Source organism: Dermacentor variabilis, chromosome 2 (genome assembly GCF_050947875.1).
Source record: "Dermacentor variabilis isolate Ectoservices chromosome 2, ASM5094787v1, whole genome shotgun sequence".
In the NCBI taxonomy this organism is placed as follows: Eukaryota; Metazoa; Arthropoda; class Arachnida; order Ixodida; family Ixodidae; genus Dermacentor; species Dermacentor variabilis.
Window position 1 is genome coordinate 71,694,071 of NC_134569.1, and position 14,367 is coordinate 71,708,437.

Below are 14,367 nucleotides of genomic sequence, written 5' to 3' on the forward strand. Positions count from 1 at the left end.
TACAGGAGCCTATGACAACGTAAACCGCAGCATTTTGTGGGATATTCTGGAAGGGGAAGGCTTAGGTGACGATTGTCTACAGCTTTTGAGAGAGGTTTACTTAGAAAATGCCGTTTGCGTTGAATGGGAAGGGATGAAGAGCGAGGAGAAAGTTCATATCGACAAGGGACGGAGGCAGGGGTGCCCTTTATCCCTACTGCCGTTTATGATGTACACGGTGAGGAATGAGAGGGCGCTAGAAGGAAGTAATATAGGGTGTAATCGCTCATACAAACAGGCGGGTACAGTAGTAGAGCAGCAGCTTCCAGGTTTATTTTATGCGGACGACATTGTGTTGCTAGCTTACAAGCAAAGTGATTTGCAACGTCTGGCTAATACCTGTGGACATTAAGGCAACAATTTAGGTTTGAAATTTAGTGTTAGAAAATAAGGTGTTATGGGTGTTCAATGAAAACAGTGAACAGACAGTGGCGATACAGGGCCAGGAAATACCTCGGGTAACAGAATATAAATACCTTGGTATATGGATAAACGAAGGCAATAGATATATGGAAACACAGGGAAAAAAACAGTGAAGGGGAAGAGAAATGCAGCCATAATGAAGCACAAAGCGCTATGGGGATACAATAGGTACGAGGTGCTTTGAGGTATGTGGAAAGGTGTAATGGTTCCAGGACTTACTTTTGGAAATGTGGCTGTTTGCTTTAAATCAGGGGTACAATCAGGACTCGATGGGAACCAAAGGTAACTGGGTCGCCTCGCATTGGGCGCTCACGGGAAGACTACAAATGAAGCTGTTCAAGGTGATATGGGCTGGACTAGTTTTGAAATGAGGGAAGCTCGCAGTAAAATTGAGTATGAAGAATGACTGAGGAATATGGAAGAAAGTAAATGGGCTGGGAGAGTGTTGAGGTATCTGTACAGGAAAAACATTGATTCACAGTGGAGGAAGAGAGAGAAAACAAGCTAGGAAAGGCAGGGAGCACAGTGGAGGAAAAGAACTAGGAAGCTTACCAGCAAGTATGCGGCCTGTAGGGTGGGCAACACAGCAACAAAGAACGTCAAGCGGAAAGTCAGAGAGGCTGAAATGATTTAATGGGTGGCGGCAATGGAAAAGGAGCCTGCCATGAGTAACTACTTAAGAGGAAAAAAACGAAATCAGGAAAGAAACAATTTATGATAACTCAAAGGGAAGCTAATTAGTTTTAGAAGCCAGATCGGGATGGGGGGGGGGGGGGGGGGCTTAGAATGCGTACTTATAAAGCGATATATAAGAAGGAAGAAGAAGCATGTGCTTGCTGCGGTAAAGCTAGCGAAACTATGGGCGTGTTTTATTAGAATGTGAAGACGTATGTCCAGCGGTCGATTTAGGCACCACTGGCCTCCTTGAAGCCCTTGGGTTCAGGGAGAGCTGTGGAAAAGTAAACTTGTCCGCAGTAGGGATTAGTAAGAGGTGATTGGAGGATTGGTGGAAGAAAAGTAGGGAAACAACAAAAAAACGGAGACGTACAAAAGCATAGTTCGCAATAGGGAATCACAAAATTTGGTTGTGAGAGTTCATAGTGTTTTTTTTTTCATTGTTTAGCCTAGGTAGGACATTATGTAGTATAATAACAAGAGCTTGGTGGCGCAACCCACCGCCCCGTTCCAAAGGGGACGGTTATAACATCCATCCATCCATCCATCCATCCATCCGTCCGTCCGTCCGTCCGTCCGTCCGTCCGTCCGTCCGTCCGTCCGTCCGTCCGTCCGTCCATCCATCCATCCATCCATCTATCCATCCATCCATCCATCCATCCATCCATCCATCTATCCATCCATCCATCCATCCATCCATCCATCCATCCATCCATCCATCCATCCATCCATCCATCCATCCGTCCGTCCGTCCGTCCGTCCGTCCGTCCGTCCGTCCGTCCGTCCGTCCGTCCGTCCGTCCGTCCATCCATCCATCCATCCATCCATCCATCCATCCATCCATCCAGTTTAAGGGCACTATCGGATCCACTAGTGGAATAGCTTCGCCCAACACAGATGCGTGGCTGTCGAGGTTTCTGAAGAATACAGCGAGCGTCTCCTATGTTGCAGGACGCCCAAGGAGACCCTATGGGCATCATCGTAATTTCGCGTGAAGTATGGTACGAATAAGATACGAATTAAGGAAATTATAAACCTGAAAAAGAGACAGAATAGAGACAGTTAATAAACGTTTAATCACCGAATAACTTGGACAACTACTTACGGCGACCTTGTCGGCACTTGCTTGACACTGTCCTCTATTTAGCTAAGCGCGCGGGGGAGTAGTTCGTTAAAGAAACTTAATGAACTACTCCACGTGCCAGGCCGTAGTTTTATCAGCGTGAGGCAATCTGAAGCAGCCGTCTTTTGTAAAATCCCGCCGGGGCGGCATAACTAACGTCTTCACGCTCCTGCACGAATGGTCGTACTCTGAGGCACAGAAGGCCGACCATCTTTCATCGTCGACATTCCCCGCCCCCTCTTTTTTTTGTATTACTGAGTGTCTACTTGGTGGCGTTTCGCTCTATAGTCCAGTCTCGTTTGTGATATACGTTCCCTGCCGGATCTCTCTCGGTGTCCCGTCTAGCAAGAACGCAGGAACCTCTCAATCACAACTCTGCGTTATGAGATAGCCGAGGCGGCGCGACGCTGTACCGAAGTTATATAGACGAATCTCACCGAGTGCCACGATGCCATTCGCGGTGACGCATTTTCTTGGCGTCATTTCTCCCGGGGAAGGAGGATGAGCAAATTAGGTTCTTTGTCGCTTCCTATTTCTTATTTCTCGGCGCGCACTGTTCCTCGAGAACGTGAAGGCAATAAAAGCTGTGTGTGGTGCTATACTCACGTGGCAATTTTTTTTTCTACGTGTACGGGTAATCACGGGAGCCCAAGGGAAGTCAGAGTTGATCGCTAACCCCCTTGGAAACATTTCTTTTTTACCGGATTTATTCCTCGAGAGAGATTGGCGGTGCAATAACGCTAAAAGCTCCAGGGAAACTCGCTCAGCTTGTTCGCCTGCTTGGTCTTCGTGCCTCTCATTTCTCTGCCCTTGCCGGACGAAGACAAAGCACGGACCGTTCCGAAACTTCGGCAATCCCCGCGTCTCAGGTGGCTATAGGGCTCCGGCGCGCGTCAGTGCAGCGAAGCGAAAGCCTTCCCGCCGCTTCTACCGCGCCGTACTTGACTTTTGGTTTTGTTGGTTTTGTCGGTTTTGGCGATTACGACAAGTTCAACTGTTGTGAGTACTGCGTGTTTACCAGAAGGATAAGACAGTAATTGAAAACAGATTTTCGAATCCTTTCTGCGAAGAAAGTTACAAAATAGCCGCTTTGAGCCAAGAAGCGAAGAGTCAGTGTATTTGTCTGTACCTCTTGCCTGGCGCTCCTACTTTACCTATATATAGGAGCCTTCCGACGCTGCGCGTCGCAGCGCTTCATGTTTTCGCAATCCTGCGGTTTGTATTCATTAATGTTGTGAAACACAATGATTTTAATTGGCTTGGCTGGGAGCGTGTAATCACCGTCGTTAGATTATGGTCTGTTGTCTACATGCACTGTGGTGCAGATTGAGACATCTCTCTTTTATCCTTCTCTCACTTTCTGTCTACGTGCACTTCTCTTACGCCGTCAAGGTGCTTATCAATAAGTATTAATTCAGTCTGTCGTGGAGCAGGCATACTGGACAATCGCCCAATAATGATTGTTTGGTACGCACAGGTCGTTCACGCTGGATCAAACTCAAACCGGTATAGCGGGGGTTCTACTAAACGAGTAATTCTACTCGAAGTCTGAAAACAGCCGAATGACAGGAATCGGAGAATAAATGAACTTCAAGGTATTCTCGTATAACGAATATGCGACGGAAAATTAGCCTCGTTCAACATGGTTACACGAACGGCTTTTGGAGTCAGCTCTTCTGTAGTACGTACAGGTCCCGCTTTTATACGAAAGGACAACGTTTGCCGTTAACGCCAGGCTCCCGTTTAACGTCCTTACTTCTCCTCGCTTGCTGAAAAATATAGGAGTTCCAGAAGGCAGATTAAGTATACTGTGTTTCAGGCAACAGAAAGCGAAGTTCGAGCTTAAATGACTTCCGGAATCGTTACTTGAATTGAGGTTGAGTGTTATGGGTGCACGCGGTACGTATCGCTCGCATGATTGTTGCGCCTTCCTCTCGAGAGCCCCCGCGGTAAGACAGGGCCCCGTTTCCGTTAAGCTCTACATACGTTTAGTCAAATGGTCGAACACTGGTGGAACCATTCTAGGTATGTAGGTAAACTGGTTTAAGTGAAGGTTTAGGAAAGGGCGAGGTCGGAAGCAACAGGCTAGTTGGATGCTTCATCTCACTTTTCGAGCTAGAGAAGGCGTCACAACACCGGCGCCAATACGCGCGTGTGCAGCAGCGATATAAATTGAGGTATTTATTACCTGCTGTCGGAGGCGTCGGAAGCGCCAGTCGACTGGCCTTTTTTTTTTTGCTTTGCTTTTTTTTTTGTAGAGCGAAGTAGAAATGAGGTCACTTGGCTGTCAGTTAGCTGCCTAATCAGGAATCACGGCTACCTTTCTTCCTTCTTGCGCGCCAGCGGCCGACCCCAATCTCTTACGCAGAGTGTTCAGCACTGTTTTGAGGCTCAGCTGCTGAAGAAAAATGAGAAAGACGAGATTGCTACCCAGAGTAAGGTTCAGCTGACAACCCTTCACATGGCGAAGCAGATAAAGGCACTGAAAGGTAAGAGAGGTGAGAAAGGAGTGCGCGCAATAAGGCGACGGAGCGCGCAAGAACTGTGGAAGCGCTGCGTGCAACTATGGCGAGGCTGAGTCGTAGGTCGGCGGCCGCGTCTCCTAACTGAATACGCCGCGGGCGAAAGGTCTTTCCGAATTAATGCGCCGCGCTGTTCGGCGACACAGCATCCGACTGCAGCTCGTCTGATTAACCTTTGCGAAGTCCGCTTTTGTCCGAGCTCTGGTCCTAGACTGAGCACGCGTCCTCTCTCCACGTCTTGTCTAATTACCGCTGTTGTTCCTTGGTTAGTGCCTCCCACGTGGCCTCGGTCCTGTGCCTGGCCTCGCCTCGCCTCGCCTTGCTTCTCCTCTGCAGCCAGTACCTGGCCATCTTAATATCCTACAGAGTCCGTATGGCGGCACTAAACACCGGGAAAGGGATGGTGGCAAACGCTCTTTCTTTCATTAGTGCTAGTGCTTGCAGCGTTTTAGTAAGGTTATGAGGATCGTGTCATTACTATCAATTGCGCAGGTCTGTATAAGAAATCATTCTTCGTAATGATTCTTCGTCCTTGGTTGCAGTGTCCTTTTCTTCTATAGTGATGTGCGAATATTATTTAGGAAATGTCAATATCAACAAGCCTGCTGGAATGAGGTCCTTGAAGTCGGATGTGCGAATAGCTTTTCGTCTATCAGACCACCCTACCGCGGACATTGGATTTCTCAGGCAATACCTTCCGTCACTTTTCCTTCCGACCTTTTCCTGCATTTCTGACGCCTTGGCAATTTTTTATCTTTCTTGTTGCTGCTATTTTTTCGACGCTTATTCCGCACCAATTCGCGTCTGCAGGTCGGCGTGCTGACTACGGCAGTCGCTGACTGGTAATGAGTGCGTCTTGGCAGCGAACGAAATTGCACACCCATGACTGCACGTAGATGGAAAAATTGCGTTGGCGCATGCAGGCTTGGCAGTAAGCGAACAGCTAAACAGGAAAATGCTGGCCACGTGGAAGCGCTAGCAATGCGATTCGCGACCGCGAATATTGGATTTGCATTCCGCGAGATGTGAACAATTCTTTCGGTGGCAGCCTTGGGCCTTTTTGACACTGATATTTTTCTGCGCAAGGTTTTGCGTAGTCATTTCCTGTTGCTGACGAAGTGGAAACGAAGCCACTTCGTGTGCCAAAATGTTATGCGACTGCGGATAGGAAACTGAATTGACTTATAAATTCTGGGGCTTTACGGGCCAAAACCACGATTTGATTATTAGGCAAGCCGTAGTGGGGGACTCCGGATTAATTTGTACCACCAGACAATCTTTAACGAGCCCCCAATGCACAGGACACGGGCATTCTTGCAATTATTGCATCGAAATGCGGCCGCCTGGGCCGCATTTCGAAATACGGCCGCATTAATTTGATTATGCTACCTCGCGCTTAGCATCGCAACACCACAGTCGCTAAGCCACTGCGACGGGTGATAGGGAACTATTGTTTCATGGCTCATATGCATCTATGGGCGTGCTAGGCTTGAGACGCCCTGCTTTGATAACTGCCACGTAGACTGTGACGGGGAATTGTTTGTTTAACTGAATAAATGATGCGCAGAAAATAGATCGACAAGCTTCGATAGTTTTGGGGGATATTGGAGCGAGAACACCAATATTTTTTTAAAGTTCCAGGAAGTCAAATTTGTGGGATTTGATGAAGTTTCAAGTTGTTGCTATGCTACCAGTGGAGTGCCTTTCAGGACAGTCGGAATTATGAAGTCTGAATCATGCAAAGTGTTACACGTCGTGTTCCATCGCGCTAAACAGCTATAAGATGACTTACGTCTACATTTAATGATTGTTCATCTTGCTAAGATTCAGTGTGCCTAAGTTAGAGTTTTCCATTGTACATCCATGGAATCGTGCAAATAAACTGTTTGTTTTACTTTCAACGCGATGATTTTTTTTTTACCTCAACTATAGCTAGCGCGGACGTTGTCGAGAGGTCGCTTCTCGTAGACCCGCAGCTTGTTCGCAGTGCCTCCAATGCCCGACGCAGTGTTGAAATACGCTCTCATGCGATATTCACTTCGCATGCTTTCTGAGGCGTCGAAGGGGCTTTCTCCTTTCAACATTCTTTTTTCCGTTTGACTATTTCCGAACAGGTGTCCACGTTGTTTCATGACGCAAGCATAGGCAACGCCATCAACGTGGTCCTGGTCCGCATGATTCTGCTGGAGCCAGAAGCTGCTCAGGTAAGCGTGACAATATTTAGCTGCTGCTTGCTGCAGTTGCCCAATGGATAGTTACGGTATCACTGAAACGGGCGTCGCTGGCGTATGATACAACGCGTCAGTGCTCCGAACCGCGTTATAAGCTCCCGTTGAATCTTTCATTATTTCTGTCCTTAGTCATAGGGTAGAGCACCGCCATACCGGCCGTTATCACTGAAAACAGCTACTCGTTTCGATAGCTGATAAGAAAAAAAAAGAAAAATGAAATGCATCGCTTTAAAATACTGCCCTCTAATGCCGTCATCGTGCTTAAGTTCAGTGCTAAAACATATTTAGCGAATACCCGTGCTTTATTTTAGCATACGGAGATAACACGTATGATACGAGATATATAGAACTGTATATGACTGGGACGCTGCCCAGCCACAGCTCTGCATCGTCGGTTGTTTCGCTGTCGCAGGAGGAGCCGCTGCCGTCGTCCGAGGAGCTGGACCAGCTGCGTGTGGACGAGTCGGCGGACGGCACGCTGAAGAGCTTCTGCCGCTGGCAGCGGTTCGTCAACCCGTCAGACGAGAGCCACCCGAACCACCACGACCTGGCTATCCTCGTCACCAGGTTCCTTTCTCTCTCTCCTCGTTTTGCGTAACAGTAAAAGCCTTTCCTTTCTCTTGCTCTCTTTCCGAACTTACTTCGTTCTCCTATTCTCTCTGGACGGGGGAGGTAGGGGTCGGGCGCTGAGTGTGAGCTTTGAGAAAAAGCGGAAAGCGCACTTTCGGGATTTATGTTCTATACGTCACGTACGCCCGCGAGAAAACGCATACGGACCAAGACGGAAAAGCCTCCCTTTTTTTCTCTAGGCACTTAGACGTGTAGCTTAAAGTTCACGAATACAGCGAAGTATTGATTCGGTGAAGTTCAGGTGCCGTATATTTTTTTTCTACCGGTGCATTTCATTTCCCATTCTTTTCGCCTTTTGTCATTGACTCAGACGTGACTCAAGCCGCCGCGCCGCCGCTAACGCTGGGATCTAGTATCACTCGGCGCGCCACATGGTAAGAAGAGTGGAAAATGAAATGTTACCAAAATACGGGCCCAGGCCGCATTTACCAATTTTATAGGCTAGGCTCACGATCCAAATGAATAGATTAGAATGTATCTTATCTAACGGGTCCATTTGTATACCGAGTGTTCCGACGAATACATTTCGTAACATCTAAAAACAGCATAGTAGAGCTATAAGTATTTTTTTAAAGCGACTGACAACCAATTTTCATGGTACCCATTTTTTCAGTGCAATGGAAAGCTTACCCGTCAGAGTGTCTAATCATGAAGTAGTAATGCGGAAAAGGCCATAAAACATTCTTTATCATAATTTTTCGATCTGAAGTGAGGATATATTCGTTCACTGGAAGCATGCTGAAAACGGTGATAGGTGAGCGGAATAGCAATTACACGCCGCCATTAGTGCATGGGGGGGGGGGGGGGGAGACCACAAGCGCGGCCGTAGTGATGAGAACGTATAATTTTGTTTATCAAGTCGGTGTTCCTGTGAGTGACGTTTTCAGCAGTGTTTCAGATGTATTTCTGCGATAATAGCCGTGTTTATGTGGGTTTCTGTCCAACTGCTTTGGTATTTGACCACTCAAAGCGAAACCAATCGGATCGAGAACGAAACGCCGCTTTTACCCGTGATACCCAGTTCAGCGTATATTGCCGTAGCCATGCCCGCACTTTTGATTTCTGAATCATAGAATAAAGCGCGAGTGTCTAATAATATGCCAACTGCAATTTTAAGCAATAATTATGCTTTACTTAATAACAGTCGACTTACGTACAGTAATCTCGGACTACATCCGAACTGTCAAGATTTCATTGCCAGGCCTCGCCACTTATGATTTTTCGCTTTCTTTGCCGATTTAAATTTATAATTCTATTTAAATCGCGAACACCGTGCTGGATTCTTATCACTATAAATCATGCGCATTTCATTTCCGTCAACGCTTCTCAAAACATACTGGCCAGTTGTCAGTCCCTCTAATGTCGTCGCATTATTTGCAGAAGTGGGCGTCATAAATTGTGAGAAAATCGCTAATGAACTTTGCGGCGAGACGGATTTTTGACATGCCTTGATGACGACACATTGGGTTTCCGCATACGATTACGTACTGCCTCACAAGATTGCGGGCTCTATCCCGCAATCTCACAAAATTGTCGGTAAGTCCGTGTCCGAATGAACCGCGATAATCCGAGAGCGCGTAGCCTGTGTCACGTTTGATTTGCATGTCTGCGTACTAAAACTTTTTCACGTGAGGAAATAACATATTTAGCGGCGAAAGGCGGTGAACAGAAATTCGCTATACTACATCAAGACGGCAAATTGGACCAGTTGGTTGGGATTCATAGTAAGGTTCGTTACAGCGCAACACAATACACGGGCAAAAGAAGGAATAAAACGACGACACGGCGCTGACTCTCAAGTGATATTTTAAGACGTGTCTAACATATATATAGGTGCCAGTTCATAACCATGACATGCACGAGACACAAAGATAGATCGAGGCAACTGTGACCAACTGACGCATAATCAAAATTGACATAGGCATCGCAGTTCCTTCTCATGAAGAGCGATAGATGGTTCACCTGATACATGTCTCGTCCCTAATCTTTATATTGTAAGCCTCAGCGATTTCCCTTGTCAGTTGGCTCGCGTGTTTATAAATTACATTAGTTTTTCTAAAATAGGGGCGACAACCGCACGACTTGTAATGCTCCGAGAAATGAAGTGGTCCAACCCACCCAGCATGAGCTAGCTCTTCAAGGGTTGCGCCAACATATTATTGAACCACCCATATCCAGGCCCTCCATGTGGTGCAAGGAAGCTACTGAAACAATTTAATTTCTCAAGCTAAAATACGCAGAAAAATCGTGAAGTATGCCTTACACACAACCTATAGACATGATAGCGTCGGATTGTAATTTGATTATACGAGAAAACATTTCTGTTACTCGAAAACTCAAAGAAACCCCTTTTCAGCGTTTATACCATTCATAGACCAGCCACGGCGTCCGCCATTTGCGCGCGCTGGCGCGTGAGTATCTCGGGGGCCACGGAGCTGCGCGCCCGCTTCCTTGCAGTGTCTCCAGATGGCGATACCTCCGCCGCATCGCGGCCCACGCAAGAGGCCGCGTTTCTACGAAAAAGCCCGCCTTCGTGCATAGCGTTCGCGACCAGCGTTTCCCGGCAAACATTACGGTTACGTACGCTCCAGTTGCCGGGAAGCGTGAGAAGCAGTCAGGGATCTTTGAATGGTATCGCATTACATTTAAGGCGGAGCTTAAGCGTCCTCCATCTTTTTCTTAGCGCACAGAGAGCTCGTAGCATCTGCCAGAGGAGGTGAACCCAGCGCGCCTCCGCTTATCCTCTTCCCAGCGATTCTTCGCCCATTTCTGCTCCCCTCCACCCACTTTGTCGTGCGCTCCTCCGTGCCTTCCCCGGCGCCCGCTCCTGTTCTCTACCTCAGGTACCATCCTCCTCCAGCGCTCGCTTCCCTTCCCAGCCTGGTGGCCTCTCACTTAATCTCGGCGATTTCACAAACTAGGCATATACGCTTGCGCGTAAAAGATCCAAATGGTGGATGATGCGTTGTCACACTGAAGTGCGAGGTTACAAAAAAATAAGTAATCAATAAATAAAGAATCAAATTAATGTTTGAATGCATGCACACCCAGTAAAGTGTAAAAAAATAAAAAAAAATGTTCAAATGCATATACGCTATCGGCACTTGAATACGGCCAGAACTGACTCAATCACGCTGCACAGTGATCGGGAGGCTCACGCCAAATCTCCATTCTCAGGTTCAACATGTGCGCGCCGGGGCTGGAGCTATGCTCGACGTTAGGCCTGGCCGAGGTGGCCGGCATGTGCCAACCGCAGCGTAGCTGCAACGTCAACCAGGACTCCGGGCTCACGCTCGCCTACACCATCGCGCACGAGATCGGCCACAAGTGAGTGGTGTGTGCTCCCGGGTCTTGTGGCTTGTTTGGTGGAGGCGACAGACTTGAGTGGCCCAACTGTAAACAGGCTGCACGTAGTTTAGTGCATGTGAAAGTGCGATCAAAACTCTTCTCTCACTCTTTCTTTCGCTCCCCCTCCCCATACTGGAATAAGTCTGGTTAACCTTCCTGCCTTTCCTTCCTCCCTTCTCTCTCTGTCTCTTTTGGTGGTTAACAGTACAGCTCTCTGTCAGCATTGTTTTTGTCATTGAAATAAAGTAATACTTTAAATACTTGGGCTTCTCTTAAAATTTACCGTTTTTTTGCGTTTCGGTTTTAACGATCCGCTCTGATGTGAACACCACACACAGTGCACACATTGATGTGGCCTAGGCTTGCATGACGGTGCTATTTATCGGCGACATAAACAGCGTATTTGTATGTTTGTCTGAAAGAGTCTTCGTTATGTTTTTTTTTAATGGATTCTTCCACTCCGGTCTATTCGTCCACCGCGGGAAGGGGATGGGAAGTGTGGTTGGGTGTTTTACCGAAATACGTTTACCTGTAGTATGACAGGCATGGCTGATTCACGGACCCTGCTACGTTTATACGTTGCGCCAATGACCATAATTACCGTGTAATCCTAACAACCATAATAGATGTGGGCTGAAGTGCGCTCACATAATAATGAAAAAAAAATGTACACTGAAGATGTTCTTAAAAATGGAAAACTACTGGTGAAGCGCTTTAGTACTGTCATCTCATTTTGCGAGATATAGTCCTGCTTGTCCAATCTTTAGCTCTACTTCATCATCATCATCAGCCTGGTTACGCCCACTGCAGGGCAAAGGCCTCTCCCATACTTTTCCAACAACCCCGGTCATGTACCGGGGTTGTTGGTTGGGTTTTACGATAGCGTAAAAAAAAAGAAAAACATTGTGCACCCTGTATGTTCGCTCCGATTGAACGCTATCAGAGTGAATGTAATACACCAAAGAGGGAACATACTCTGGACGGTGGCACTACAGAAAAACGCCGAAAGTTGTTTTAAATGTGGGACGCAAGTAGCTCCAGACGAAGTCCTCAGCGCTCTTTTTTTTTTTTTTTTTTTGCCCATCTATGCAACGCTGTATTTTCACGTCCCACATAGAAGGCTTTCTTCGAGGGGCACTGGACACAGTGTTTTGTTTCCTTTGTGTCACGTGCGCAGCTTCGGCATGAGCCACGACGGGCCGCACAATGGCTGCCAGGCGCCGGCAGGGCTCCGGCAGCACGTGATGGCGCCCCACCTCAGCTCGGACCCGTCGCCTCTAGTGTGGTCCAATTGCAGCCGAGAAGAGATCACGCGCTTCCTCGAGTGAGTGTGGAAGCCCGGCCCGATCGTCGCCGTCTGTTGGCGACATGACGGGGGCTGCCGCCGTGTTTCCCGGCGTGGCCGTCGCTGAAATGCGCAGCCTCGAAAAAAAAAAAAAAGAAAATCCGTTTGTAATGGCAAAAAAAGAAGAAAAAAAAAGGCGGCCAGGTTGGCAGGAGGAGTGAAATTTTTGACCTTCTCCTCCCTGTAGAGCATGATGGGAAAGGGAGGAAAAATAAAGCAAGGCGGCGGAAATGATGATGATTGTGATAAATACAAAGAGCTACGTGCCAAGTGCGACGTACGTTCTAACTATGCACTTTCGGCCTTTTGTAGAGGTGAAGAAATGGAAAGTGTTGCTATAACCTACTAGGTCACCTTGGAAATGTCATTAGCTCTCTTTGTCGCTTCACGCCATAGTCTCGCACGCTTGCTTGTTTGAAAAACGGCTGGACGTGCCAGTGAGCGAATTTCGTTGTGTGGTTCGTACTCCGGGCAGATCGCTGAGAAACTGCGAAATGGTCTCAGTAGACCACGTCGCAAAAAAAAAAAAAAAAAAAAAAGTGTAGCAATTGTTGATCGAGTCTTGAAAGGCGACCACTGAGGGACGAAATATTGTTTTACAGAATCCAAGCGGCTCGCCAGGGAGCATTCTGGGTGCTGTCCAGGCTAGGAACTTCCCGCGTATGTTTTTGTAGCGCGATAATTGCGATAAAGCAAGATTTACTTGCAGCTATAAGCGTTCGGTGAGAATTTAAGAGCTAGCTAAGATACTAGTTTTTTTAATACATGCGACACACAGAAAGCTCTAGTTTAGTAATCGCTGAACAGAGTTGGATCAAGCGTTCGACATTTAAAGTGAGAAAAGTTACATTTTGTATTAAACTGCAGGAGGAAGTTTTAGAACTGACCATAATTTTTTTTTCTGTTGCATCAAGTTAGATTCTGCTCACTTCAAAACCACCATTAAGCCAATTTTTTGTTAACATCAACTAAACTGTGTTTTCACCCACCACACATGTAGAACCCTGTGAACAGGGTCCTTGAGGTGTTGCCAGAAAATATTGCAAATTGTAAATCTGTTAATCCTTGACCAAAAAAGATGTCGCATTCCTGCAAAGTGCATGTGTCAAAGCATTTAAAAAGCAAAAGCATTGTTGCATTACAATTGGCTCTAGACAGCAGTGGTGTTTTCTGAATTGAACCTCTCCAAAACTCACGGAACAAGAGTAACAGTTTCATTCACATTGAAAAGTAACACGCCGATTTCTTTTTCTTGAAGCACTTTATTATGTTACACATACGAAATATTGATATCTGTTTTCGTTCTGAAATTTTATTGTTGTGCGTTGACTTGTAATTTTTGTGGTGGGCTGGTTTATTCATTTTCTGATGTGAATCAATTTTTAGCAAAAGAAAAAGTAAAAAGATGTACGAGGGCTTAACCAAAAAAGTCAGCAGCCGACAGTCGCAAGACATTTTACTTGTTTTAATGCGCCAGATCTCATTCGCACCCCTTCTGAGGTGGTTGCCTGTTGAGACCATTTCTTCGTTGCGCATAAGCCGCCCTCGTATTTGTCATGCACTGTAATTTTTCGTAGTTTAGGCGAGCAGAAAGCACAGCTCATAATTGGTCATGTGTCTTACGCGAAGCAAGTTCGTCTAAGAAGAATGCGTGTTCGTAATGGCCAAATTCGTTTCGCATGTCAAAAAACGACGTCGCCTGCGTACGACGGTGACACTTGTGACGTCTTGTAACTTTAATACTTATACAGCTGCTCTGGGAGCTGCGCTTAAAGAGGAGCGACTTGTTTGTTTCCCTCAGTGTTGTGTCGGGTGCCTAATCGTTCCTGAGTTTCGCCGGGCAACTCCCGTCTTAGCAGTCCTTGACGTTTGTTTTGCATTCAGTGACTACCACGTAGATGAGCGCTGTCGTCAGTTTAGGCCGTCCATTTTCACCGTTACTCGGACGAGTGCATAAAAGGAACGAAAGCTAGTTGCTTCGCCGCGCTTATTACCGGGTGCGTTGTCATCAAATATCTCATTATACACCAG

The 14,367-nt window shown here is 46.9% G+C and overlaps 1 protein-coding gene across 3 annotated transcripts in view; it reads left to right on the top strand.

Annotated features, from left to right (window-relative positions):
• LOC142572077 (A disintegrin and metalloproteinase with thrombospondin motifs 7-like) overlaps positions 1-14,367 on the top strand; it is a 135,148-nt gene that overhangs the window by 58,282 nt on the left and 62,499 nt on the right. For all 3 annotated transcript variants that reach the window (XM_075680900.1, XM_075680901.1, XM_075680902.1), the window contains 4 exons: positions 6,897-6,986; positions 7,426-7,580; positions 10,821-10,970; positions 12,169-12,315. In XM_075680900.1, coding sequence (XP_075537015.1) covers positions 6,897-6,986; positions 7,426-7,580; positions 10,821-10,970; positions 12,169-12,315 — 542 coding nt within the window. The remainder of the gene's footprint in view (positions 1-6,896; positions 6,987-7,425; positions 7,581-10,820; positions 10,971-12,168; positions 12,316-14,367) is intronic.